Raw genomic sequence first — 26347 nt, 5'->3', positions numbered from 1 at the left:
TGGAGGAGATGCCAGGGGGTGCAGGGATGCTGCAGGACACAAACTGGGGGCACACAGCCCTGAGAGCCTACTACAAACACCATGGGGCTGTGGGTGCTGAATTCCCAAGGGTTCTTGGATGCTGAGCTGGATCCATCAGCTGGGATGGGAAGTGATGGGCTAGAAAACCTCTGCTGATGCTTGGTGTCAGACCCTGGGCTTGGCTACAGCTGGGAGAGCAGCCAGGAGAGGTGGGAGAACCTGGCGGTGGGGACACCCCTGCCAAGCCTAATCAAGTTCCCTGATTCCCACAGATCTGTCCCTGCTGTCTCCATCTCCCACCTCCACATGGACCAGAGTCAGGCACTGCCAGCTCTTATTACAGCTACAAAATTTTCTTCCACCCTTTTCTGACCCTTCCTCCCGTTTTTTTCTATCCCACTCCCCCCCAAATATTCATTTATCTTAATTGAGTGAGGAGCTTCGGCAGGGGAGGCAGATTTTCCTGCTCAGAGCCACAATCAGCTCTGTGGCTGGTTCAGACCAAGCCAACTCCCTGCATGCCCTGCCTGCACTCTGAGCACGTTTCAACCACCTTGTATTTATATTTATACATACATATATGTATATAGAAAACCAGCATAGAGCTCTCAGGTAAAATTTAAAGCCACCCAGGGGAGAAACTTTCGCAGACCCAAAAGTGATAAGCTGCTTAAAGAGGCTTTTGGAACACCACACACCACCCCAGACCACAGCTCACCTGCCAGGGAAACTGAGGCACGGGTTGGGCTGCTCTTTGCCCACCCAGGCTGCCCAAGAGGGGAGGATTTTGGAAGGGAAACCCTCAAAACCACAAAATGCTCAGTCAAAGCTGAACCATCCCCCAGCAGACTCCACAGCCACCCCCAAATCCACTGGGAACCCCCACCCCGGGCACCACAGCAGAGACAGGGCCCATGACAGTGCTGCCACTTGCTTTTTGTTCCGTTTTTTTCCTTTTCTGGTCTTTTATTTAAGAAAAAAAAAAAAAAGAAAAAAAAAAGAAAAAAGAAAAAAAAAAAAAGAGACACAGTGGTGGGTAACTTTCGATCCAGAAATAATCCGCTGCCAACCTCCACCGGGTGATGCTGGGGGGGTCCCTGTCCCCACATGCACAGTGCCCATGGGGACAATTGCACAGCCCAGGGTGCCCTGCTGTCCCCCCAGGCTGGGGATGCTCCACACTGGGCTGGGAGATGGGGTTGCCCTGGGCTGGGGGGACCCCTTGTGTGAGCCAGAGGGGCTGGGAGGTGCCACCAGCATGGGGGGACCGGGAGGCATTGGGTTATGGCAGTCAGAAGGCACCACACAGGCTGAGCCTGGCCCCGGGCATCCCTGCTGGGCTGGCACTGGGGGAGCTGGGCTGGCACTGGGACACACAGGCCAGGTCCCATTGATGGTGTCCCCAGGGCACTGGGAAGCTCCCGCACCACATTCCCATCCCAGAGCCACATTCCAGCACCGGGAGGGGGCACAAACCAGTGGCTGGCCCTGGAGACCCCAGCAGGGCTGTGGGGTGGAGGGGCCCCAGCACTGGCCCCATGGCTGGGACAGAGGGACAGGAGGGTGGGCAGCAAATGGCCCCAGTGGTCCCCCCCAAACTGCCCAAGCAGCCAGGGAGCGGGGCACAGCGGGTGATGGGGACAGCAGTGCCCTGGGCCCGTGGCCATTGTGCCCCCCACTCCTGCCTCTCCCAGCATCACCCAGCGTGGGCCAACACTCCAAAAACCACGGGATGACCCAGCACTCACCTCCAAAATTGTGCAACTGAGCACAGCAAGGACTGGGGGAGGCCCTTGGGGAGCCCTCACCCACCAGCTCCCTGCTGGGCTCCGGGGGGAAACGGGATCTCTCCCTTTTCCCAGTCCCTTCCCAGCAGGACCCACAGCCTCCTCCAGCCTGGGCCACACGCACGCCCTGAGCTGTGACCCCGTCCCCTCATCCCCTCTGCTGGGGGGCCACGCGTGTGCTGCTGCCTCCCCTGGGACACCCGCTGGGGAAAGGGCGAGAACGGAAACAAGGCCCCCCCGGAGGTGCCTTTGGACGGGGTGAGGACGTGAGATGTGCGGAAGAAGGAGCCGGACGCGGGTGTCCGGCCCCGGGGAAGCGTGGTGGCGAGGCGTGGCACGGCGTGGTGTGGCGTGGCACAGCGTGGCGGCCCCTCCCTCCCGCCCCGTCCCCGCTGCCCCTGCGTTAAGCGATCTCCTTGATCCTGCGGATGTAGTTGTGGAGCTCCTCGGGGTCCTGCAGCCCCATGTCCTGGCACACCCATTCCAAGTCCTCCTCATCGGCGATGGGGATGGAGTTGTAGGCCAGCTCGTCCGAGGGCATGGTGGCGAAGGTGGTGAACTTCACCCGCTTCCGTTTGGAGGTGGGCGAGTTGAGCGGGTCCTCGCTCTGGTCCCGCGTGGAGCCCCCCGAGGAGCCGTCCCCGCGCCCGTGCACCTGGCTCTGCACGCTGGTCTGCGAGCTCCCGCTGCTGTGGTGGTCCCCGTGGCAGCAGGTCTGCACGTTTTCCAGCGGGTTCCCCGGGCTCTCGGGCTGCGGGGAGAGGTCATTGTGAGCCCGCAAGGGCTGCCCGTTACCCAGGAAGACCCAGTGGTGGGAGTGGTCCATGTTGGTCTGGCCTTCCGGCGGGATGCGCTTGTGCCGGTACTTCAGCACAAAGACGATGCAGTTGATGAGGAAGACCAAGATGGCCAGGCAGAAGACACCCAGCAGGGCGTACATCCCGATCTCCAGGTCCGTCAGCCCCCGCGTCACCTGCACGAAGCCGGTGGGGATGGTGGGGAAGTCCTCGGTGGGGTGAGACGCGCTGGACATCCGGCTGTCCTGGCTCGGGTCCGCTTTCCTGTCCACCTCTGCCCGCAGGGTGGTGCTGGCCCCGGCCTCCCCCAGCCCCGGCCTGCTGGACACGTGGTCGTAGTCGTAGGTGGGGTCCTCCTCGGACCCGAAGTGGACGCGCACGGTGGCCAAGGCCGTGAAGAGGACGCTCTTGCGCTTGGTCTTCTGGCAGCTCTCGCAGATGACCAGCTCCGCCCGCAGCAGCTCCCCCGCGCCCTCGCTCTCCGCCACCACCAAGGGGAACGCCCGGTCCTGGGTCACCGACACCACCTTCTCGTCCAGGCTGCTCACCACCAGGTTGTAGTCCTTGGGGTCGTACAGGGACAGGGGGGCCGTGGTGCCGTCGCTGTAGGAAATCCACAGGCTCAGCAGCGCTTCCTGCGGGACCAACACAGGCACCGGTTGCCCAGCAGGAGGCCAGTCCCACCTGCCCCTCTTTGTCCATCCCCCATCTGCCTCTGCACCCAATCCACCCTTTATCCCTCCATAATCCGTCTTGTTCCAACCATTCCCTGTTTTTTCTCCTCAGCCTATTCTTCTCTCCACGTTCCCTGTGCTTGCCCAGGCTCAACCCAAATCCCAGATGTGGCTGCCAGAGCTGGGTCAGGAGCTGTACAGGATTCCATCCCTCCCCTATGTCCCCACGGTTGTGTCCTGTCCCAAGGCTTGGACCACAGGTGTCTGTGAAGCTTTCTGGGGTGTTTTGATGTCACCAGGGTGTCACGAGGACAGTGGGTGCTGTGAGGGCTGGAGTGTGGGCAGGATTTGGGAGAAGGGGGCTGCACCCCAAGTTCCCCCCTAAGCCTGGATGCCTCCCCGGCCTCACCTGCTTGAAGAAGCTCAGGGTTTGCTGCACGGACGTGCGGGCAATGATGGTGTGGCTGTTGCCAGGGCTGGGGTGGAGGGACAGCGAGAGGCTGGAGACCACCTGGGCCTTCAGGTCCGTGATGCTGACCTTCTCCTCCGCCACCGTCACCAGCGTCTCGCCCAGCACCGCCTCCACCAGCGGGGACACCACCTGCAGGGGACAAGGTTCCTGTCACCGCCTGCCAGCCCAGCCAGGCTGGCAGAGTGGGGAAAGGTGGCCAGGGGTACCTTGAAGAGGGTGGTCCCTGGCTCCCGCCCAGCCAGCGTGGAGCTGTCCACCATGTGGGCCACCCGCGGGTCGTCCACGCGCATGAAGTCGCTGACCAGGTCGGTGACCTCCACCAGCCAGTCCGGCCCCAGCATGGTGACCACCTGGCCCGTGCCCTCGGCCGCCGTGGTGTGGAACTGGGTGAAGACCTGCAGTGTGGAGTGCTGGTACTGCAGGGCACAGCCCCGGCTCTGCTTCCGCTCATCCTCATCCTCCTCGTGCTCGCTGTCCCGCACCGACCTGCGGGATGGATGGATGGATGGATGGATGGATGGATGGATGGATGGACGGACAGACGGACAGGGCAGTGAGTGGGCAGTGCTGTCAAGCTCGCCGCACCATGGCTCCTCAGCCCCCCTCAGGAAAGGTGGCCAATCACAGAAAAACAAGATGTCACCAAAAAATGGTGGCTCCTGGGCAAAAGATGCCTGTTGTCCATGAGGGATTCAGGGGATTTAGCAGGACGTGGTAACAGCAGTGTCACCAGCATCTCTGCCCACTCCACAAATGAGAGGACAAGGTATCTCTGCTTGGGATGGACACCTGGAGGTCTCTAGACCTCAAAGAAGGGACTCGGGAGCTTGGCTGTTCCCAGTTTCATCCAGAGAACTTTTAACCACTGCCAAAGAGGGATGTTCTCCACCAACCTCACTGTGAAATGTATTCCTTCCCCATAATCTGTGTCCATGACCTCTCCCCTTTGCACCAAAGACCCCTGAGATGCCTCTGTCCCCACCACCTTTAAAACCTTTCCTCATGAGGCAGCTGAACAAGGCAATTAACCCACGACCACCACCTCCACCTCGCCTTCTCCAGGCTGGCCAGTGCGGCTCCTCAGCACCCACCTCCTGTCCGGCAGGATGGGCACCCTCCAGCCCTTGACCTGGCTCAGCCGGGCATCTGAGAGCTCGATGTGCAGGGGCAGTTTGGGCACCCACACCGTCATCTCCAGCGGGGCCGACAGGTGCTCGTAGGTGAAGGTGACGCGGGCGCTCATGGAGCCCCGCGACTCCTTCCCGCTGACGAAGACGTAGTCACAGCTGCTGGAAACCTGTGGGACAAGAGAGGATGGGAATGGTCCTGTAGGCACGGCAGAGATCCCAGCAGGAGGCTGGAAGAGCAGAATGTCACCCGGCATGAATCCAGTTCACCCATCCAGCTCACGCTCAAAGTGTGCCCTGACCCAGGTCCTCCTGAGGCACAGATCCAGACCTTGTGACCACCAAACAAAATGTTCCTTGACCCAGGTCCTCCAGCCAGCCCTCGCTCTCTCTCACCTCACCTAGAGCCTCCACTTGGTGCCTCAGTTTCTCTTTGGCCTCCACACTGAATTGTCCCTGAGCTAGAGGCACCCATGGGTGCTTCACAGAGGTTGCAAATTGCTCAACCTGGAAATTTGCCCCAAAATCTCCTCCAGAGGAGGCAGCAAGCACAGATCCTTCTCATGCCTGTCCCCACCAGTGCCTTGTTCCCATCCTTCCTGCTCACCCCAGAGCAAGATCCCTGTGATCTGAATGAAGCCTCATGCTCTTTTCCTTGCTCCTCTTCTTTTAATTCCCACTTATTCAAATGTCATTGGTGAAATTCGCTATAAAACAAACCCATCCTGCAGGGGGTCACTCATTACCGCCTGCCTGAGCCAATTAAGGAGCTCAGAGGACCACCAGGCCAGCATCTCCTGGGGTTTGAGCTCAGCCTACCAGTCAACAGCTCTTTCCCAGCCAGAGTAGCAGAAGACAACCAGAAGGGGACTCCAGCCTCTCATCTGCAGCACCCCCATGGCCTGATCCCCTGTCAGGAAATGCATCTGATTTGTTGGATGCTGGAGAAGAACAGAACCCGTTTGCTCAGCCAGCAGCACTGAGCTCCTCAACAGCACAGAAGAGCTGATTTCCAGCAGTCAGGAATCCCTGGATTCTCCGGTGGCTGATAACGGGCTGAGGCCAGGCTGCAGGTGGCTGACAGTGGTGGTGACAGCATCCCTGTCTATCTCCCAGCCTGTTCCTTGAGCACCTCTGGGCAACCAGATGCAGGAGCTTTGCTTTTCTGAGCCCACAGCAAGGTTTGATTTCTAAAACAGCTCCAGGAGCTCGATGCTTGGTTTCCGTGGTCACCTGGGGCTGGTGGAGGAGGCAGGGCCCTGGACCTGGGCTCCTGGGGACATCCCTGAGCACAAGAGGGAAGGGCGATGCAGGAGGGTTTGTTCCTTGTCTTCCTATCAGAGGTACCAGCTCAGCAAGTCTGACAAGACAATCTCATCCGTGGCGAGGCAGCGCCTGAATAAAGATGAGCTCCCAGGTGAATTCTGCAGCAGAGGATCTCTGGATATTGTGCCATTTATCACAATAAACACGATGGGCTCTGCTTGCATTGCCTCGGCTAATAAACCCCCCGGCACCTCCTTCTGGGCGCCGCTTGCTCTGCAGCCAGGAGGGGGTTGAAACTATGACAACAAAAAATCCCTGCACACCAGGCCTGTCCCGAAGATGGAGTGACTGCAGATTAGCTCGGAAATGAAGCTTGTTCGGGGAAACTTCCCGGATTTACGGCGAGGTGTCAGGAACAGAGAGGCTGAGGGCTGCCTGGGCTCCCAGCCAAGGCACCGCTGCCTCCGCTGCTGTGGCCAGGAGTTCCCAGCTTGGCACGGAGACAGGCATGGGATCAAGGGGACACATGTTCTCCAAAGCCCCCAGGAGTGGGGAGAGCCACCATGGTCCTGGTGGTGGCTGTGGGTGAGCAGGGTCCCTGAGGATTGGTCCCATTGAGCTCCTGGGGGGCTCTCCAGGGAATGTAGAGTGTGGGGTTCTCAGAAAGGTCACACACAGGTGAGGCTGAGCATCTCCCACTCCCTGTGTGACCCTCCACAGCCCACAAGGCCACCACCCATTTTAAAAATAGGGGGTGATTTCCACACTACCCTGAGTGGTGATGTCCTCCTGTACACCTTTGTCACCCTGTGTCACCACAGAAGGGGATGAGCGTGACAGCTCCCACTCATTCTCTCCCACCACATCCTCCAGAGCCACATCCACACCAAGCCCAGGACAAATTCCACATTACACAAGAGAGCAACCACCAGGGAGCCACCTCAGAGGAGGAAGAGGCAGCTCCCCAGCCCGCCCTCACGTTAAATTATTTACAGTAACAGATAGCACATCCCACTCTGTAAGCTGTGATTTATGGAGCAGGTTTAGAGCCCTGACACCGCAATCATACTCCCCGATCTCAGCAGGTAACTGAGAGCTCCCTCGGAAATGAAGCTCCAACACAAACACCAAATAACTCAGCAAGAAATTGCGCGGGGCTCCGAGCGGGATGAGAGCCGGGGCCGGAGGGCTGCTCCCTGCATTATTCATCCCGGCTCCTGGGCATGTGCCTGCTCCCCCCAGGTCTGGGGACAGTGTGTCAATAGATTTATGAGCAGAAAGGCAGCACATTAAACAGTTTAAGTGTCTTGGAGTCCATCCTGAAGTGTATTATTGCTCCAGTGTTTTATCACGCTGGGGAGGACTGGGCTCCATAAATTAGAGCCGGTCCTGTAAATCCCACGGATGTGAGTTTTAGTCAAGAACTTGGGTAAGCACTTTGTGGCACTGGATGTCCCCCATGGTGGGTGACACAGCCCCATGGAGAGCAAATCCCAGCAGGAACAGAGCTCTGCCATCACCCCTGTGGCAAAGAGGACAAGGGGCTACGGCCCCCCGGAGAATCCAGACCCCTTCCCTGAGAATCCAGACCCCTTCCCTGCCTCTGCCCAACCCAGCAGAACACGGAAAAGGAGAGCTGGCTGGGTGCATCCAGACCCCTTCCCTGCCTCTGCCCAGCCCAGCAGAACATGGAAAGGGAGAGCTGGCTGGGTGCATGCAGGGAGAGGGGTGGGAGGTGTTCAGGAGAAGGGAATGATGTCTGGGGGCGGATGGATGGATGGAAATGGTGGCAGAGTGACACGGGCAGGTGGGCAGATGGATTTATTCAGGGATGGAAAAATGTATATGGATGAACAGGGCTGGTGATGGAAAATTGAAGGGTTTGAGGATCAGGGGCTGCCTCAGGGCAGGGGCAGGGAGCCTTTGGCATCGGCATCATCAGCACCTCTCCCACCTGGATCTTCCCCCTCAGCTCCCCTTTTCCCTCCATCATTCCCATCTCACCAGTCCCCTGATCCAATCAGGACATCAATGTCACTCGAGGCCCGAGTGCAGGCGCCGATGGGAACGTGCAGCTCAGCCCACAGTGACAATATTTCCCCTTATCAGCACTAAGTGTTGTGATAACCCACAGCTGCTGCTGCTGCCTGCTGCCAGCGTGGGAGCATCCCGTGGCCTCTCTGGGGACAGTGACAAACTGTCTTGTCCTTCTCCCAACAGACCCCAGGGAGAAGCTTGCACAGACTGGAGCCACCGAGGGGTTGAGGCTTGGTTTGGGTGGGGTTGTGAGCCACATCAGCTCAGTCACCAGCCCCAGCCCAGGGTGCTGTTGGGGCCAGCACTCCTGGAAGAACCCCAGCCACTCATGAGGGTCACAAGACCCCCTCCCCACACCCACCTTGATGATGTCCTCGTTGTTGGACTTGCACTCCACCATGGCCGAGACATCCACGATGGCGCCGCTCAGCTCGATGGCAATGACCTTCACGGGAATGGCCACCGTGCGCCCCGTCAGGATGGCTGTGTTGATGATCTCTGTGTCCTGGGGGTGGCATGGAAAGGGCACCATCATGTTAGAGGGCAGAGAAGGGCCTGGGTGTGGGTGGGATGGATGGATGGATGGATGGATGGATGGATGGATGGATGGATGGATGGATGGATGGAGAGGTGCTATAGGGCAGGTGCTCAATCCCTCAGGGGGTGCCAACCCCTCAAAGCAAGTAACAACTGAGGGCAGGAACCTGCTCACCATGGCCAGGGGCACGATGGCCCTGATGTCCCTCTGGATGACCGTCAGCTCCGTGACCACCTTCTCCAGGTCGGGCGGGGGGTTGCGGCCCCGGTAGTCGATGTGCCACATGATGCGGCGCGTCACTGACTGGCTCGTGAAGTTCTCCATCTCAAAATCCAGCTGCATGATCTCAGAGGAGGAGTCCCCATCCCTGGGCAGGGGGACAGGAGGAGGGGACACGGTGAGGTGGCCGTCCCAGATCTCACAGACACCCTGGGATAAGCACCAGGCCGTCAGAGTCCCCAGCAGGTCTCCTTGGTGTCCCCAGGCTGCCAAAGGGGACTGGCAGTGGGTGCCACCCAAACCCAGCAGCCCTGACCCGACCTCTGCAGAGGCTGCTCCAATGGCATCCTGCAGATTCCCATGGGAATCTCCCCAGTGGGAGAGAGAAATGTTTTTCACCTCCCCCAGCAGGACAAAAAAACCTCATCAGCTCTGCCAGGGCTGCTGGGTGACATCAGAGGGTGGGCGTGTGGCCGTGGCCTCAGGGGACAGTGGGTGGCTGCAGGTGCTGACCTTGTGTCCCTGACTCCATCTTCCCAGCAGTGTGGATGGATTTACTGCTCCTGCCTGGACACTCACGTCCCACAGGTCAGATCCCGAGTGTCCCACACCCAGAGCACTCAGGAATGACAAACGAGTGTCAACACATGAGCTCAGCCCAAGCTGTTGACATTACAGCCCTTTCCAAGGGGATTCCATAGGGAAACTGAGTCACAGGAGAGTGTCAAGCCCACACAGCAGGTGGGAGAGCACTGAGCTGAGCATGTCCCCAGCCTGTGAGGGAGGATGGGCAGGGGACAGGGAAGAACAGCCCAGGACCATCAGCTCAGCAAACATACACAAATTAATGCCAGGGCTGAGGACAGCAGGACATGGAGCTAAAGGACTGGGTGGACACCACCTCTGGGGTGTCCCTGAGGCAGAACATCGTGGCTTGGACACAACCTCACAGCCTCAGCATAAATTATTCTTACACCTCATCCCTACAATCAAACCTCCCCTGGCCTGATCCTGCCCTCCCAGCTCCGCAAATCCTTGGAGTGACTCAGGGTTTGACCCTGCCCCAAGTCAAACTTCACTGCTCCCCAAAAGCTGAACACCCCCAGAGGAAATCCCAGAGCCCCCACAAAGCACAGCACCGGTAAAAGCCCCCCAGAGCCAGCGAGGAGAGGAGGAGAAGTGAAATTCCAGTGGGAGGGAAGCCAGGACTGGCTCCAGTTTCATCTTGGTGCGGCAGCAATTGAGAAGGTCCCATCGATCTGGGGATGCAGGGCACAGCTGGGTTTCTCTCTAATCAATATCTAATGAGTGACAGGGAGCAGGGAGAGAGGAGAGCAAGAAGCTGGAGCTGCTCCAGGCCATGGCAAGCCCTGATCCCTGCTCCCTTCTCCCTGATCCCACAGCAGCTGTGAAGGGTTTTGCAGCGGAGCTGATCCACAGGGGCTTGGTGGGGTCTTGCTCTGCCCCAAGGCAGCTCTGGGGTTCAAGGGCAATCACCAAAGGCCACAGGGTCTGAAAAGCAGATTTGGCTTCTCTTCCAGTGCTAGGAGTATCAAATCCAGCTGGGAAGAGGCAGGTTCAAAGGCAAAGCAGAGCCAGAGGTGGGGTGGCAATGGGACTCCTCATCCTGGGGTGCCCCAAGGTGTCCCAGGAGCGCTGCCAGGCCCAGCCACCCTTCTCTGCCCTCCCCCAGCATCACCTGCTCAGAACAGACAAGAGCCAGGCTGCCAGCATTGGGGGACCAATCTAGGATGCAGCTGCTGGGGTGTAAAACACCCCAAACTGGCCATTCTGACCCCAAAGCTCAGGGCTCGCAGCCCCTCCCTGCACAGCCAGCGCTGCCAAAAGCCCCCAGAGCCCAAGCACAGCAACTCCTCTGTTTGCACAGCCCGGAGGGCAACACGGCTCGGAGTCATTCATCCTCTGCATCCCGTTAATATTTGATGGAGTTGTTTGTCTAAAAGGTGATTGTAATCACTTTAAATTCCTCCCCCGTCTCTAACCTTTGCAGGCTGATTGGAAGCGGTGCTGGCAGCGGGAGAGGGGGAAGGGGGAGAGGATCCTGCTGCTGGCAGCTCTGCTCTCTGTGCTGTGGGGTGGCCACGCAGGGGACAGGAGGCAGTCCCGGGGGACACTCCTGGATCAGCCATGGGGCCGTGGCTGCTTTTACTGCCCAGGGTTAGGGTTCTAAAAACCACAAAGCCCAGAGCTCCAGGCACACTGCAGCTGCAAAAGGCATGCCAAGGGGAACACAAAACTGCCAAACCATGGCTTCCTCCACAGCTTTTTCCTTGGAACCAGCCCTGGCTGGTTTGGGTGCCATGGGTGCATCTTGGTAGCAGCGGGATGGGGTGGTGGAAAATCTGCTCTCCTGGTGGGAAAGGTGTTCTGCAGGGCTTTGGAGGTCACACCAGAGCAGGCAGAGCTGAGGAGATCTTTTTTTCCAAGAGTCTGGCCCTAGATTTTCTCAGTTTTGGGGTGGAGGACAGAGATATGGGGAGATTTCCACGGTAGAGGACAGGAATGTCTTGAGCACATCCAGTTGCTTTAACCCAGCTCCTGGAGACGCTTGTGTCCCTTTCTCCAAGACACAGTGACAGAGACATCACTATTGTTTTCCAGCACTTCAGAATATTTCCTGCTGCTGTTTCTGACCCCATGCCCATCCCCTGCCCTCCCATGCCATGTCCTGCCGGTCTCACATCTCCCCTTCAGGCTGAGAACCCTCTGAGGTCTCAGCTTGGCTTTGTGGGTCCTTTCTCCTTCAGATCGTTCTCAATTCCATCTCCAGGGCTCTCCTCAGCTGCTCTTTGCCAGCCTTTCCCAGAGTCTCAGGAATGTGTGAGCAGGGCAGAACTGCCTGTCTCAGGTGCTGACTTGGATCCTGCTCCCAACACTCATCCATCACTTTAGGGCTCAGATGGGACCTTGCCTTTCTCCCCTTCCTTCCCAGAGGAGACACCAGGATAGACAGCAAAGAGCTTCTCACAGCATTAAAACCTAACAAAAAAATTAAAATTCTTCCACGCCAGACTAAGGAATCCTCCATAGCTTCACAACTCAGCCCTGACATCCTCAGTTTCCCCCGCCAGCACCCAGGTGGGACTGCAGGCACCCAGGGAGAACTGCTCCAGGCCACATCCCAGCACTGCCCTGGCATTCCCAGAGGTGCAGCCCTTACCTGGGCCCGGCCCCATCCACCCTGGACACGTCGACGGTGGCAGTGGAGTGTTTGCCCCCCGTCAGCAGCTCCGAGCTCACCAGCCACTGCCCGCTCCTGGACTTGGTGCTGAGCAGGTTCACACCTTTCTTGGCCTTCACCCTGCAGAGAGCAACAGCCAGGGATGGATCCTCACCCTCAGGCACTCCTGGGTCCCCTGGGATATCCTGCCATGGCACAGCTGGAGTTTTTCCCCTGATCCCTTCAGGCTGTGGGAAGCATTACCCAGGCTGGCAGCAACAGCCCATTCCAGCTCCTCTTTCATGGCATTTTGTCCCTCCAGTCACTGCTCCAGCAGGATTTTGGACATCCAGCCTCAGTGCTGACCCATTGGGCACCCCTGGGGTGAAGGACAGGGGAGCCTGGAGCACCACATCCCCATTCCAGGGGCTCCCTGCTGGTCCAGGGACACTTGCAAGTGCCCTTTGAAGAGGTGTGGCCAGGGCTTGTGTCCCCATCTTTAGGGGCACGCAGCAATGGGGGTCCCCCCCCACACCTGCCCACACTGGGGTTCTCAACACCTCCTGCCCTCCACCCCATTCTGCTCCCACCTGGCTCTGGGGCAGGAGGAGGGGATATGGGGCACCCCCCTCACTCCACAGCAGCCACAAGGCCACACCACCCCTTGTCCCCAAAGTGGCTGGGAATGAACCCACAGCTGCTGGCAGGATCCCGGTGCAACTGGGAGAGCAGAGGCAGCAGGGCACAGAGCCAGCGCAGAGATGCCCTGCGTGGACAGCCCTTCCCTTTCCTGCAGGAAGCTCCCACTGCAATCCCACGTTCCAGATACTCCAGACCTGCTCCAGCCTCCAGCAGATCCTACAAACACCACATCCTCCCACGGCTGCTTTTCCACACCCACCCCAGGGCAGGAGGAGCGGGAAGAGCCCCAGGGCCTCACCTGAGGGTGAAGTGCTCCACCGTGGAGTTGGACATCAGGTAGAGGAGGATGCTCAGCACCTCCCCTGGCTTCAGGGGCTTGTCGGGCAGGCGGATGAAGACGTTTCCATCCAGGTGGTGCTCCTGCAGGGCGGGCCCGGGCGGGGGCTGCAGGAGGCTGACGCTGCCGATGCGCAGCAGCGGGTGCTGCGTGGGACCCTCGGTGCGAGCGCCGCCGGCCCCGCGGCGAGCGGCCGAGTCCCCGAGGCACTGTCCGGCACCGTCGGGCGCGTGCAGGGTGTAGTACAGCTCGGCCTGCTGGCTCTCCCCCGGCACCACCTCCAGGCTCTCGGGGCTCTTCCTCCTGCCCAGCGGCACGGCCGAGGGGCCGAACCAGGCGTGGGGCAGCTCGGCCTGCACCAGGCACATGGCCAGGCTGCCCCGCAGCCGGCACGAGCTCTTGAGCTCGCGGGCGTCGCGGAAGGCGTGGAGCCGCACGCAGGGCAGCCGGTCCGTCACGTCGAAGTCGTCCCAGTCGCGGCCGGCCACGTAGAAGAGCACTTGGACCACGGGCTGGCTGGCCACCAGCCGGGGCTGGACGATGAAGGCGCGCACCTTCCAGTTGACGGTGAGGCGGTCGGGCACCTCCAGGGTGCTGGAGGGCTGCAGGTGCTCCTTGGGCAGCACCAGCCCCGTGCTGAAGGGCCCCAGGGTGACGTTGAGGACGGGCAGCTCCTTGGTCTGGAAGACGACGAAGGGCTCGGAGCGCTGCAGAGGGGCGCTGCCGTTGCCCGCCGGGCTGGCTCCCAGCTCCTTGAGGAAGAAGGCCAGGCGGGTGTTGGACAGGCGGTAGCTGACGGGCAGCAGGATGGCACCAGGGGGCTCGGCGGGCTCGGGGCTGGGCGCTGGGCCCTTGGCGTGGGCTGCAGAGGGGAGAGAGAGCGCAGGTTAGCATGGGCATCCCCTCTGGAACAGCCCAGAGCTGGGAACGCTGAGCCAGGCAAGAGTGGAGCAAGGAGGAGTTGGAGTTTCAGCCCCCAAACCTCTGAGAAGGGCAGCAAGAGCCTGGCTGGGTTTCTGTGCCACAAACCAAAAATGCAGAAGATCCCGGGAGCTCCAGCAGGATTGTGCCTCCTGAGAGGCGGCAGCAGCCTCACCAAAGCCACCCTCAGTGTGGGAGGAGGTGTCCAGGGTGTGCTGAAGCCACATCCAGCCTCGTGTCGTCCCTGGGGAGCCCGAAGCACTGGTCACCCACCCCAGCACTGCCTGAACCAGCACAAACCCTTCCACAGAAACAGGGCTGGCTTCATCCCAGCTCCATCCCTGCTTCCCAAGGCACGCATGCTGAGTTTCTCCAGAGGCTCACGACCAAAAGTTACATGCAGGTTAATTTTTGGATGGCAGATCCCACCATGTATTTAGTATTATCGTCAAGGCTTTCCTTCTGCTTCCAGCTCCCAGATCACCCAGGGAAGGTGGCTAAATCAGCCCCCAGATCTGCTCTGTCCCCACACCTGCCTTAAGGGTGGTGTCACAGCCAGTCTGTCACCTGCCATCCATCCAGGGGTGTCACCCACACTCTGCTGTCTCCATGTGATAAAGCTGGCCCAGACCTAATTTTTCCAGACCTGGTGGAAAGGCGAAGCAGATGATGTTGGTGCCACTTTGAGCAAACACCAGCAGCACCCAGGACCCTTCAAAACTCCTCTTTTGTCCTTCATTTTGACCAATTTTGCCTTAAGAAAATAACTCCAGGGCTGGCAGAGCAGGGAACTCCTGCCAGCCGAGGGGCAGAGCTGCCCGAGCCCCTCGGAAGGATCCGGTTACCGCACTGCAAGCAGAGGGAAAACCCATGGAAATCTTCCCGGGAAAGGCGGCCGGGGCCCGGCACGCGTTGTGCTGGCAGCTGCGGGAGCCTGGAAGACATCTCAAGGTCTTTGCCTTCCCCAGCGGCTGCCAGGAATTCCCAGGAGGGCTGGATCCCCCCCGCTCCCCTCGGCTCCCCGCCAGCCCCCCGCATCCCCCGTTCCCGGCGCTGATTGCAGCCGCTCCCCAGCGGCTCCCGAGCAAATTACCGGTGTCAGACGCCGAGCAAAGGTGGGCATGAGACGGCTCCTCTCCCGGCAATCACTCAGTCCCCCTTCCCCACGGGGGCTTCGGAGCGTGCCAGGAGCCGGAGGGTTTTTCCAGCCCATGGAAGTGGCCCCGGCCGCTTTCCTCGGGACTCAAGGGATGCGGGAACCCCCGGCCCAGGCGGGGAGGTCTCTGCTGCGGGGCACAGGGGAGTTAAGCAGCTTAGAGGGCTCATAAAAGGATTAGCACTGGATGGGGGACAGGCAGAATCCGCATCCCGGGATGGAAGCTGTCCCGAAGCCAGGCAGAGAATCCCCCCGGGGCCTGTGGGAATGCTGGGGACGCGCTGCCACAGCTCCAGCCCCTGCCACTCCATCCTGCTTGTTCTGCCTGTTTTCCCATCTCCGGGAGAGCCAGGAGCTGCAGGAGAGGTGCTAAACCCTGGGAAGCACCCCTCGGTGCCCCTCTGCTCAGTGACACCAGCCCTGAGGGGCTTCCTGCCCTCGTGATTCATGGAAGTTGCTTTCTGCTGTGAAAGGTGAAGGTTTGCATCCTCCTGCCATCCCCAACGAGTGGAAAAGGGGATTTTTTTCCAAGGCAGGAGATTATTTGAGGGAAAAGATTCAGCAGCTGGAGTGGCAAGAGCTGGACCCACTTGGGTACAGAGAAAGAGCTTTGCTCAACCCACACTGAACCAACACCAGATTTCAGCCCTTCAAAACCTCCGGGGTTCACGGCAGGACCAGGACATTTCACAGGGAAAACCCATCCAAATCCCACCCGACTCACTGCCCCGCACAGCCCCAAGCAAAACCCAGCCCTGAGGTGCTGCAGAACTTTTGGTGTCACCCTTGAGCAGGGGACGGGAGAGGCTCTGTGCCACCCTGGTGAGCACCCAGTGCCTGCAGCGAGGGGCACCCTCTGTCACCCACCCTCTGTCACAGGGCTTGGGTGCGATTTGGCCCCTCCAGCACCCAGCTCCTGGCTCCCTCCGTGGGGATTCTCTGCTGGATAATGAGGGCTGGGTGCAGCAGGACGAGGAAAGCGCCTCCCAAACTCGTTTTGGTGCCGCAATGGGGACACGCAGGGTGGCCCTGTCACCGAGCCCTGCACCCCGGCCGTGCCAGCTGGGTTCGGGGACAGGGCCAGGGCCAGGCTGGGCTGGAGATTAATGGCAGGGCCATGATGAGTTGAGCGCCGGCGGATTGGCGGCACCCAGGGAAGCGATTTCCTTCCCAGACAAAATGCATTTAAATGATGCTCTAATCTGTAGCCGGGAGGGGACGGGAGCGGCGCCTCTCTTCCCTGGCCCTAAACTAATCCCACCAGGAGAGAGACCAACCCAGGCTGGAATCACAGGGACGGGAGGGAAGGAGAAGGGAGGCAGGGGGTGCGTGGAGCTGTGGGTGCGGGAAAGGGGGAATGGGGATAAATAAACCAGGAGGGAGAATAAAGGATGGATGGATGGATGGATGGATGGATGGATGGATGGATGGATGGATGGATGGATGGATGGATGGATGGATGGCAGGCAAAATTGGCTGGACAGCAAGAGAACAGCTCCAGGATGAGAAGGAAAGGAAGGAAGGGGAAGGAAGGCTCAAGAGATTGGAGAAGGGTGCCTGGAAGGAGGCAGGAAGGATGGACAGACACCACAGCTCAGGAGACTGCAGTCCCCACACCACTGTCCCCAGCCCCTGCCCTGCTCCCCTGTCACCCCTGGGAGGGAAGGCGGCCTCACGTCCCCCTCTGGCCGGGTCTGGGGGACAGAAGGGTTAAGCCCTGCCGACTGGCTGTGCTTGCAGCCCTGCTGCCACTGTGGTGAGCGGGATTTGCAGCACCTGACCTGCATTCCGGGTTTATTGGGCCGGCACTGAGGGGCCCATATGGCCCTTCCACCCCGGCAGCTCAGCACGGCCAGCCAGGGCACAGCTCTCCGTGCCTGGCCACATCCCCACCGGCCCGGGGGCTTCCCGAGCCCCCCCGGGCTGAGGAGCCACCCCCAGCCCCACGGTGGGACGGGGCAGGACTGGGTGTGTCCCCTCGGGAAGCCCAGATGTAAACACACAACTGGTGACCCCTTTGTGGAGCCCCACATCTGCCCTGCCAGATGTGCCCCAGACACGGGGCCAGATGGGCCGAGCTGCTCTGCCCGCCCGGGAAGGCACGTGGGGACAGTGACAGCGCCCTCCAGCCCTGCCTGAAACCCCAGACCTGGAAAAAACAGCCCCAAAAGCCCCTGCACACCCTCCCAGCATCGGGCAGGTGGATGCCCGATGAAAATTAATCCATCCTCATGTTTTGCCAGTCCTGGGGAAGAGCTCGGAGCAAACCCAAACTCCTGCAGGGGACAGGAGGTGACAGCACCATGTGAGGTGGCAAAGCCACCCCAGCAGCACCTGCTTGGGCTTTTAGGGAAAATCCAGGATGACATCATCATCATCATCATCCCCACTCCTGATGCAGGGGATGCTGGGCTCGGCCAGCCTGGTGGAGAGGAGCCTCATGGCCAGACTGGACGGAGCCACCAGCTCAACCACCTTCCGCTCCTGCCCTGAATCCCCAGAAAATGGGGCACAGGCAGAGCCTCCCCTTCCTGCTGCCTCCATCCCTGCTCCCACCTGCTCTCCCGAGGCTGGAGACCCTCCTCCTCCTCCTCCTCCTCTTGTTCCCCTGCTCCAGAACCAGCAGCTTAGCCCAGCCCAGCTGTCGGCCTTGGGATCACTGCAGCCACGCTCCAGGGGGGAATGTTGATCCTGGCTTATCCCCCGGGACACAGCGGGGGCTCCTGGGGCTATATCCCCACTTATGGGGGGAAAGCACACAGGGAAAGCCCTGGAGGGAGGGAGGGGAAGCTTGAGGTCAGTGCAGGAGGGTTCAAAGCTCTCTGGATGTTGCTGGGTGGCACTGGGGGCTCGGAGGATCGATGGATGAATGCAGCTCCATGGAATGTGGGACTCCAGCCCCAGCTCTCACAGCTCCTGCCAGTGGTGTCCCATCTTGGAACATGGCAGGAGAGCTGTCCCTAAAGCAGTGACTTGAGCTGCCATAGTGATAAAGCCACCCCAAATGCCCAGGGAGGGATGGAGGGGGTGTCACTGTCCCTGCCAGAGGGCTCCAGCCCAGCTCCCACCCCGGCTCGGGGCTCCTGTGGAGGGGTTTTGGTGCCCACCAGTCCCCAGGACCATCAGTGCTCCTCATCCCCATCTCCAGTGCCATTCCAGGGTGACACGGTGACAATTTTAGCCCTGAGCAGGGGGATGACAGCAGGACATGCCCAGAGGAGTTAGTGAGGTGACAAATTCCCCCAAAACCCCCAGAACCAGGAGCCCCCAGAGAGGACACCCAGCCTGGCTATTCCCCTCTGGACACCAGCATGGACCTCTCACTTCCCTTTGCTTCCACCCGTTCCCCTGAGCATCCTGTGGATCCCAGGCCAAGCCCCAAAATCTGCTGGTTCAGGCTTTGCCACCCCATCCATCAGGACCAAGCACGAAGGGGAAACAGGGCCCAAATACCTGGGATGTGCCACATCTGGAGCTTCCAGAGATGCCCCACACCTGGAGCTGCCACAGCTGGATGTTCCCACAGCTGGAGGTGGTCCCAGGGAAGGGTCAGGCTCAGACATCTCCCTGCCTCTCCTGGGAGTCCCTCATCCCACAGAACCGACCCTGCCACCCTACACTCCCACCCCAGTGGGGTCAGTGCCTCAAACATCCTAAAAATCCACAAAAGGGGAGAAAATAATCCCCCAGCTCTCCACCCAAAACTCAGCCAGCCCCAGCATGTTCCCCTCTCCACTCCACACTCCCGGGGTAAAAAAACAGAGAGCCAGGAATTAAATACAAACCAAAAGCAAAAAAATACAGAGAGACCCCTCATGGAAACCTCCAAAACAATCCCTGCAGGCAGAGCCTTGGAAATTGGCTTTGGTGACATAAATGACAACAAGCTCCCCCTTCCCTCTGATGCATCCAGAGCCTCCATCTCCAGTCCCAGCTAATTGGAACTCAATTAAGTGAATAATTGTTACAAATGTGGAATCACCTTCCCCTGGCACACAGAAGGGAGAGCGTGGGAAGAGCAGGATGCAGGGATGCTCCTGGATCTGTCCAGGAGCCGTGGCAGGGATGAGCTGGGAATTCCCATGGCTCTGAGGCTAAACTGCTTCCCAAAATCAGCCTGGGGTAGGAGCTGAGTGGGAGCTGGATGGGATGTGGAGCTCTGGGATTGGAGTCCTGGGAGCAGCAGGAGTGGATTCTCTAACACAGGGCTGTGCCTGGTGGGCTCATTTCTTGTCGATCCCTGAGATTTCTCCCTCTCCCAAAAGTCCAGCCTGGCTTTTCCATCAGCAGGAGCAATAAAATCCAATAACACTGGTGGGACATATCCTGGGATTTTTTTTAGGGGCAGAAGCAGCATGGAGCAAAAGGGAACCATTCCAGCAGTGCCCAGGGCTGTGCTTCCCCCAGGAAATTAATAAAAGGGAATAAACAAAACAGGGGAAAAAAAAAAAAACAACAAACCAGAGACCTAAAGGAATAAATAAATATGGCCTAAATGGGATGTGCCGTGCAGAGGCAGAGCCTGCCATAAATTCCTGGAGCCAGCAAGGCTTTTTACAGAGCAGCTACTTTAGAGCAATTTCCACAAATCACGCAAGGGACAGGCTGGGGGACAGGGAGGAGAAGGCCTTTCCAGAGGAGGGAGAAAAAAGAAGAAATTAATTAAAAAGGGGGGATAAAAAAAAAGGACAGGGAAGTGGCTGATTACGAATGTCCAAAAAGGAATGGGAGGGGAGATCCCCTGGGATAAACGGGGCAGCCCCTGGATGTTCTGTGGGGCTGCTGGGCTGGGCGAGCCCCACGCTGGGAGCAGCCCAGGTGGCTCCTCCAAAAACACCCCCCTGGGGAGCCAGAAATGGGAATCAGGGACAGGGACAGCAGCTCCTGAGGGACAAACCCCCAAAACCCCAGTGTGGAGAGAGAGGCAACGCAGGGACACCCCCAAGGCCACGCGTCCTGCTCGGATCACCCCATCCCCTCTCCCACCCTTGCCAGCAGGGCCAGGAGCAGGAACATCCCTGCAGCACCCTCTGAGCACTGCATTTGTCCCCAGGGTGCCCTCCCCAGCACTCCAGGCTGTGCCCAGCAACCCTTCCAGAAGGATTCTGTGCCAGCTCATTCCTTTCCCTCTGGTGGCGCGTGGTGGGGCCGGATTCCATTCCGGAGGCACCCAAGGGAAATCCAGCCCCAGATCTCAGGTTTGGGGTCCAACATCAGCCCCAGACCCCCAAAAGCAGGGCTGGGAACTGGCACCAGCTCAGACACAGCTGGAATTCACCCCCTTGCCTCGCTCCAGGAGAAGAGCTGATCCTGCAGGCACACCAAGCTGGCAGCAGCAGGGATTGCATTTCCAACCTGATTTATCCTCCAGAGCAAAACCACAGCTTTTCCTTAAAGGAAAGTAAATGAAAAATTAATTCATCTCATGTTTTGCCAGTCCTGGGGAAGAGCTCGGAGCAAACCCAAACTCCTGCAGGGGACAGGAGGTGACAGCACCACGTGAGGTAGCAAAGCCACCGCAGCAGCACCTGCTTGGGCTTTTAGGGAAAATCCAGGATGACAAATAATATCCAGGTGGTGAGAAAATGCTCAGCAGAAGGTGACAGTGGCTTCAGAAGATTGAATTGGCCTTGCTGGTGGTGTCCTCCCCAAGGCCAGGGCAGAGGTGAGGGGGGATGAGGGACATGGGACAGGCCAGGAGCAGCAACAGGTCAGGGAGCAGCTCAAGGGAGAGGCACATCCTGAGGAACAACCTCTGCATGCCAGCCCTGGGGTGCTGGTGGCACAGGTGACAGCCCAGAAATCCCCCAGCCCAGCTGGCGCCTCCCCAGGTGGGGATGGCTGGGCCCAAACGTGGCTGGAGGAGCCCAGAGCTCCCAAATTCCAGTGAGGGGAGCTCCAGCCTCCTTGTCCCTGGGGAATGAGCAGCAGGACTCGCCTCACTCCACCCCACTGAACCACTTCTCCTTCTGCCACCACAGCTCCCAGGGGAGATCTCGTCCCCAGAGCCACCCCCGGGGTCCCCAGCCCCATCCCAGCGTGTCCCACCCCAGGAGCAGCCACTTCCCTGCCTGCCTGCCCGGGGGCTGCTCGTTAGCAGAGCCACGTATTTAATAATAAAAGGTTCTGATTAGATTAGCAAGAGTGACCTTTTCCAGACGGATGGGACGGTCCTGCGGTGGCAGTGACAGGCACCACACGGGAGGGGACACCCAGCAGCTCCCACACACCCAACATCAGTTTGGCCAAACAATACAGGAGCCAAAAAAAATATCAGGTTGTGCTCTCTAAGCAGCCCTTCCCTCACCATCATCCCCCGGGTGATGCCACATCCCCCTGACTCCCTGCACAGGAGGCTCTGGAGCTGGGATGTGCTGATGGAACGTTGGGGATGCTCTGCAGGGATCCTCACTTTTCCCTTTTTTTGGTCTTTTTTAGGATGCAGAGGAGCTGGGAGAGTGATCTCGGCAGCCGGAGTGGTTGAAATAGTAGCACTTTAAAAAAAAAATAAAATTCCCAAGGAAATCGCCAGGTTTCCAAAAATGCCTGAGCAATCCCCAGCCACGGGGTGCTGCCACCCCATACCCTGCCTCAAAAGGGGAAGTTTCCCCCAAAAGGACAGGTCTAGATGAGGACCAAACCCTGTGGCTGGTGCTCCCCAAAATCATCGCTCAGAGGATCTCCCTCAGCCTTTTCCCCTTCCCTCAAAAACACCAAGAGGGCAAAAGGGGACAGAGAAAAGGCAATTTTCCAGGGGGGTGCCCAACTTCACACCCCTAAATCCACAGCATCAGGGCTGGGATTTCAGGTATTGGGGTTTGGGGGAGCTGGAGCAGGCCTTGGGGTCCCACAGGGGCACTCCAGAGCCAAAATCCAAAAGAAATATCCCTGCACATCCCCCTTTTCCCTGGCACCAAAGGCAAAACTTGTGCCAGCCTTAACCCAGCTCGGAGGCCGGGTCCTCCCCCCTCACCTGCCTGCCAAAAATCCTATCGCCCATCCCTGCTCCTGGGGATGCTCAGCTGCTCCGAGCCCACCCCAAAAGCCGGGCTGGGGGCTGCAAACCCCGGGAGGGGTTCCCGGGGCACATTCCCGCTGCTCCCTGAGCAAAGGCGGGTGTGGGTTCCCGGTTCCCGGCAAGTTATGGCACATCTCCACCTGCTGGTGTGCAGCCCCGGAGCTGGAGCCGCTCCCGGGGACGGGCACGGGGCTTGGGCTGCGTGCCCCGCTGGGTTTGGGGTGTCCGGGCTGGAGACCCCGGCAGGGATGGAGCCCTGGAGCATCACCCTCCACCCCCAATCCCACCGGCCTGGGGTGTGGGGGGAGCCGGGGATGGAATGCACGGGGAGGGCAGCACAGCCCAGCAGTGGGATGGGGTGGGATGGGATGTGGGATCCAGCACAGGACCCCAAACCTGCCCGGAATGCTGGGACAGGATCACCCCAGCAGAGCCTCCAGGCTCGTTTGGGAGCAGGGAAACTGAGGCACGCTGCAGAAAGCTGAGGGAAGATGCAGAGTCCAGGTTCAACCCTACAGACAGCTGAAATCATCCCACAAACCCATAAATCCCCCGTGCTGCATCCCAACAGGTCCCAGCACAGCTGTGCCGAGCAGACACCACCGGCATCCCCCACGCTCCACATGTCCATCTGTCCATCCTGAGAGCCCTCAGGGCCACCCTGGGGCCATCCCACCCCGGAGATGCCAAAATAAAAAAAAAAACCAAAAATCCCATTTCTGGAAGCAGCTGATCTGGGGCCTCGGCCAAGCGGCTCCCGGGGAGCGCAGCAGGAGCGAGGCTGGCACGGAGGGCTGCTCTTAAATAAAAAAACAAGGCAAAAGGGAAAAAGGGAATGAAATCCCGCAAGCAGGAGAGGCAGGCGCTGCCTCACCACGGGCTGACCCCGCTGCCAGCCCGGGCCATTTGGAAGGAGCGCTGGAGGATCGGGAGCTCTCCGCCGCTTTTCCGCCTCCCTCTGAGACCTTTATTTGTCCACGAGAGGCCAGCGAGGGCAGCTGAGCGTCCTGGAAGGGGAATAAAAACTCCCGGCTGAGGTTTCCCTTCCCGTGGGCACAGGCAGCACGGCCAGCCCTGGCACAGGCCACCCTCACCCAGCTCACGGTGGCACTGGGGACCCGCCAGTGACGGGGACGTCGCATCTCCCAGCCCAGGGGACAGACGCAGGCCTGGCCCTGTGGGTTTGTGGGGTCCCAGCAGCAATGGGGGATCAGAAACCCCCAGGAGGGGGTGGGGAGCAGGGGGCACGTCCAGCCCCTGCAGCAGAGGCCGTTCCCCACGGATCACGTTCCCACAGGGATGCTTCCCACAGCCCAGCCAGACAGCTGGATCTGATCCAGGGAGATGGGGCAGGGGGTGATCCTGCTTCCCTCCAGGCTGCCAGACCCCCGAGCTGGTGTTCCCAACGAGCTGTGCCAGCCAAGCCTGCCCGGGGAGCACCCCAGGAACGGGCTGGGGTGGGAACAGGGAGCTCTGCCACCCCTGAGGATGCTACGGAAAGTTGTGGCTCCACAGCCTGGAGCATCCCTGCTCCTCCACTGGGCTCTGAATTTCCAGGGTGGAAAACCCCTTCCAGCCCCCATCAATACTCCCGATATCCCCCTCCTCCTTTTCTCACCCCTCCTCAAGCTCCTCCAAGACCCTCGGGTGCTGCAGATGCCGGGAGAGCCCCGCCTGAGCGCCCAAAGCGCCTCGGCCGAGGGCTGTTGGTGTGACACAGAGCCAGGCACGGTCCAGGGATCCCTGCAGCTCCTGGAGGGATCACTTGAGCCAGGCAGTGTCCCCAGGACACCCCGAGCCCGAGGCCAGAGCCAGGTGCCCCCCCCAGGCTGCCAACAGCCCCCAGTTTCTGCTTGGCCGGGCCGGGGAAAGCAGCTCCGGCCGGGGCTCGATTTTAAATGGAAATCATCCACAAAAATCATTCCTGGAAACCAGCCCCGTGTCCCTCGGGGTGTGTGACCCCTCGCTGGCCTCGCTGGCCCATCACAGCCCCCAGCAGCAGGTGCTGCCACCGGGGCAGGCCGGGATGTCACCGCAGCGCTTGGGATGCGACTCAGAGCAAGGGGGTGCAGGGCCCCCGAACCCCACGGGTGGGAGAAGGGGGGAGGGGGATGCCAGGGGCTGCACCCCCACCCCAAAATGCTGCCACCTGGGCAGAGCTTGCCCAGCAACTCGGCGCAGAGCGGGGAAGTGCCTGGGTGGGGGTCTGGGGGATCAGCGAGTGGATAATAGCGGATAAAGCCCTGATCCTGCCGCTAAAGCAGCTCTGCATTAAGGAGACAAGAGTCGGGGGGGGGCCGGGGGACACCCCCTCGCCTCGTGTGTCCCCCTGCCACCCTGCTGGCAGCCCAGGCTCAGCCCAGCCCGCTGCCGGCGCTCACAAGCACAAGCTGTCATTTTATTAAGCCAGGAATAAACTCTAATCTTCACCCGTTTGGCTTTGGGGGGGCACGGGCACAGCCGGGGTGGGGGCGGCCGTGGGAAGGGGGACCCAGGCGGGCACGGAGGGGCAGGGGGTGCCCCGGGGTGGGGGGCGGATGGTGCAAAGCCCCGTACTGCAGGCGTGTATAATATAGAGAGGTATTTGTAAATATTGCCCCCCCATCCCCCCCGGTGGCAGCACTTACCGGGGAGCAGCAGGGAGCAGAGGCAGCAGAGCAGCGCGGCCGGTCCGGGCAGCATCTTCTCCGGAGAGGCCATTGCAAGGTGGGGGACAGCCAGAAAAAGCGGGGAGAAAAAAAAACAAAAAAAAACCGAGGCACCCCAGCGGCGAAAAAAAAAATTTAAAAAAATAATAAAAGGAATCCAAACCAAGCACCAAAAAAACCCGCAGAAATCCCCCTAAATCCAACCACGTGCGAGCCGGGAGCAGCAGCCAACGGCGGAATTTGGGGAGGGGGGGGAACCGGGTCAGGTTAGGGGGGGCTCGGCTTTGCCCCCCCTCAGCTCAGCGAGCAGAGCACCCCATCTCCGGTCCCCCACCCCTCCCCACCCCGCACCCCAAAGCTGCCGCAACCCCCCCCCAGTGCCTGCAGGGCGGCCGGGGGAGCGCCCAGCCGGCGGGGGAGGGTCCCCCTCCTCTTCCTCCTCCTCCTCTTCCTCCTCAGGAGCCGCGAGCGGGGGGAGCAGAGCACGTGGAACCCCCTCCCGGAGGCAAAAGCAGCCCCGATGTGCGGATGGAGGATGATGCTGCAGGGTGCGGGTCGCCAGCCCCCCCTGCACGAGAAGAAAAAATCAGAATTCCAAGCGCTGTTCTTCCATAAGGGAAAAAAAAAAAATTGGGGGGGAGGTGGGGGGGAAGAAAAAAAAAAAGCGGAATTAACGCGCTCCCCCCGAGGAAAAAGATAAACAGGCAAAAAAAAAATTAAAAATAAATTTAAAAAAAAAAGAAGAAAACAAGAAGAACGTAACACAAAAACCACAACCCGGAGCCGGGTGAATAATTAATCCCAGGCAGATGCGATTAATCGGCGGCAGGAGCAGCTCGGCGGCGGAGTCCCCGCATCCCAAGGCAAAGTTTGGGGGGCTGGGGTGGGGGGGGACACCCCGGGGCTCTGCGCTGGCAGCGGGGGGACCCCGCCAGGAGCGGCCCGAGGAGGGGCTCCCCGCCTCCCCCGCGTTACAGACGGGGTGCCCCCCCGCTGCCCGCAGGTGGGGGCAGACAGGGGCTGCCGGGGGCTCGGGCAGTTGAGGGGGGCTCTGCCGCCGCCCCCCGCCTGTGCCGGGCCGGGCTGGGCGCTCCGGTGCCCGCTCGCCCGGCCCGAGCCGCATCGGGCTCCGCTGGGTGCCAGCGAGGGGAGGGCAGGGGGAGGCGCCTTCCTCCTCCTCCTCCTCCTCCTCCTCCTCCTGCCCTCCCTCCTCCCTCTCCTCGCAGCCCGCACCTCCCGCTCCCCGAGCCCCCCCAGCCGCCCCCCCCCCGAACGCCCCCGGGGGTGCCCGGCCCTGCCTCGGGGTGGCGGAAATTGGGGGGCTCCGAGCCCTCCTGGGCGAGGGGAGCGCGGGGAGGAGCAGCCGCGTTTGGCCACTTGCGGCCACCCTGGCGGTCCCTGTGCCACGCCTGCAGCGTGTCCCCTCGGAGCCACGCGGGGGGACCAGGCTGTCACCCCCTCCCTGCTGTGCACACAGGCTGCGGGTACTGGGGACCCCCTGTGCCC

General features: G+C 60.2%; 1 protein-coding gene across 2 annotated transcripts; it reads right to left on the bottom strand.

Moving 5' to 3' along the window:
* Positions 1-1007: 1007 nt before the first annotated feature.
* Positions 1008-25972, bottom strand: TMEM132E (transmembrane protein 132E). Of its 2 annotated transcripts, none has more exons than XM_038158402.1 (9): positions 24821-25972; positions 13060-13960; positions 12120-12260; positions 8894-9086; positions 8543-8686; positions 4843-5048; positions 3958-4237; positions 3689-3880; positions 1008-3240 (listed from the first exon to the last, which is right to left on the bottom strand). In XM_038158402.1, exons 1-9 carry the CDS (start codon positions 24891-24893, stop codon positions 2212-2214), a joined length of 3159 nt encoding a protein of 1052 aa, XP_038014330.1. In that variant the 5' UTR covers positions 24894-25972; the 3' UTR covers positions 1008-2211. The 2 variants fall into 2 exon arrangements, with proteins under 2 accessions (XP_038014330.1, XP_038014331.1); XM_038158403.1 differs by having other exon boundaries at positions 2459-3208.
* Positions 25973-26347: the final 375 nt, after the last annotated feature.

This window comes from Motacilla alba, chromosome 19, assembly GCF_015832195.1.
Source record: "Motacilla alba alba isolate MOTALB_02 chromosome 19, Motacilla_alba_V1.0_pri, whole genome shotgun sequence".
NCBI classification, from domain to species: domain Eukaryota; kingdom Metazoa; phylum Chordata; class Aves; order Passeriformes; family Motacillidae; genus Motacilla; species Motacilla alba.
The sequence above is the reverse complement of the archived record's forward strand: the minus strand, read 5'-3'. Positions and strand labels throughout refer to the sequence as shown.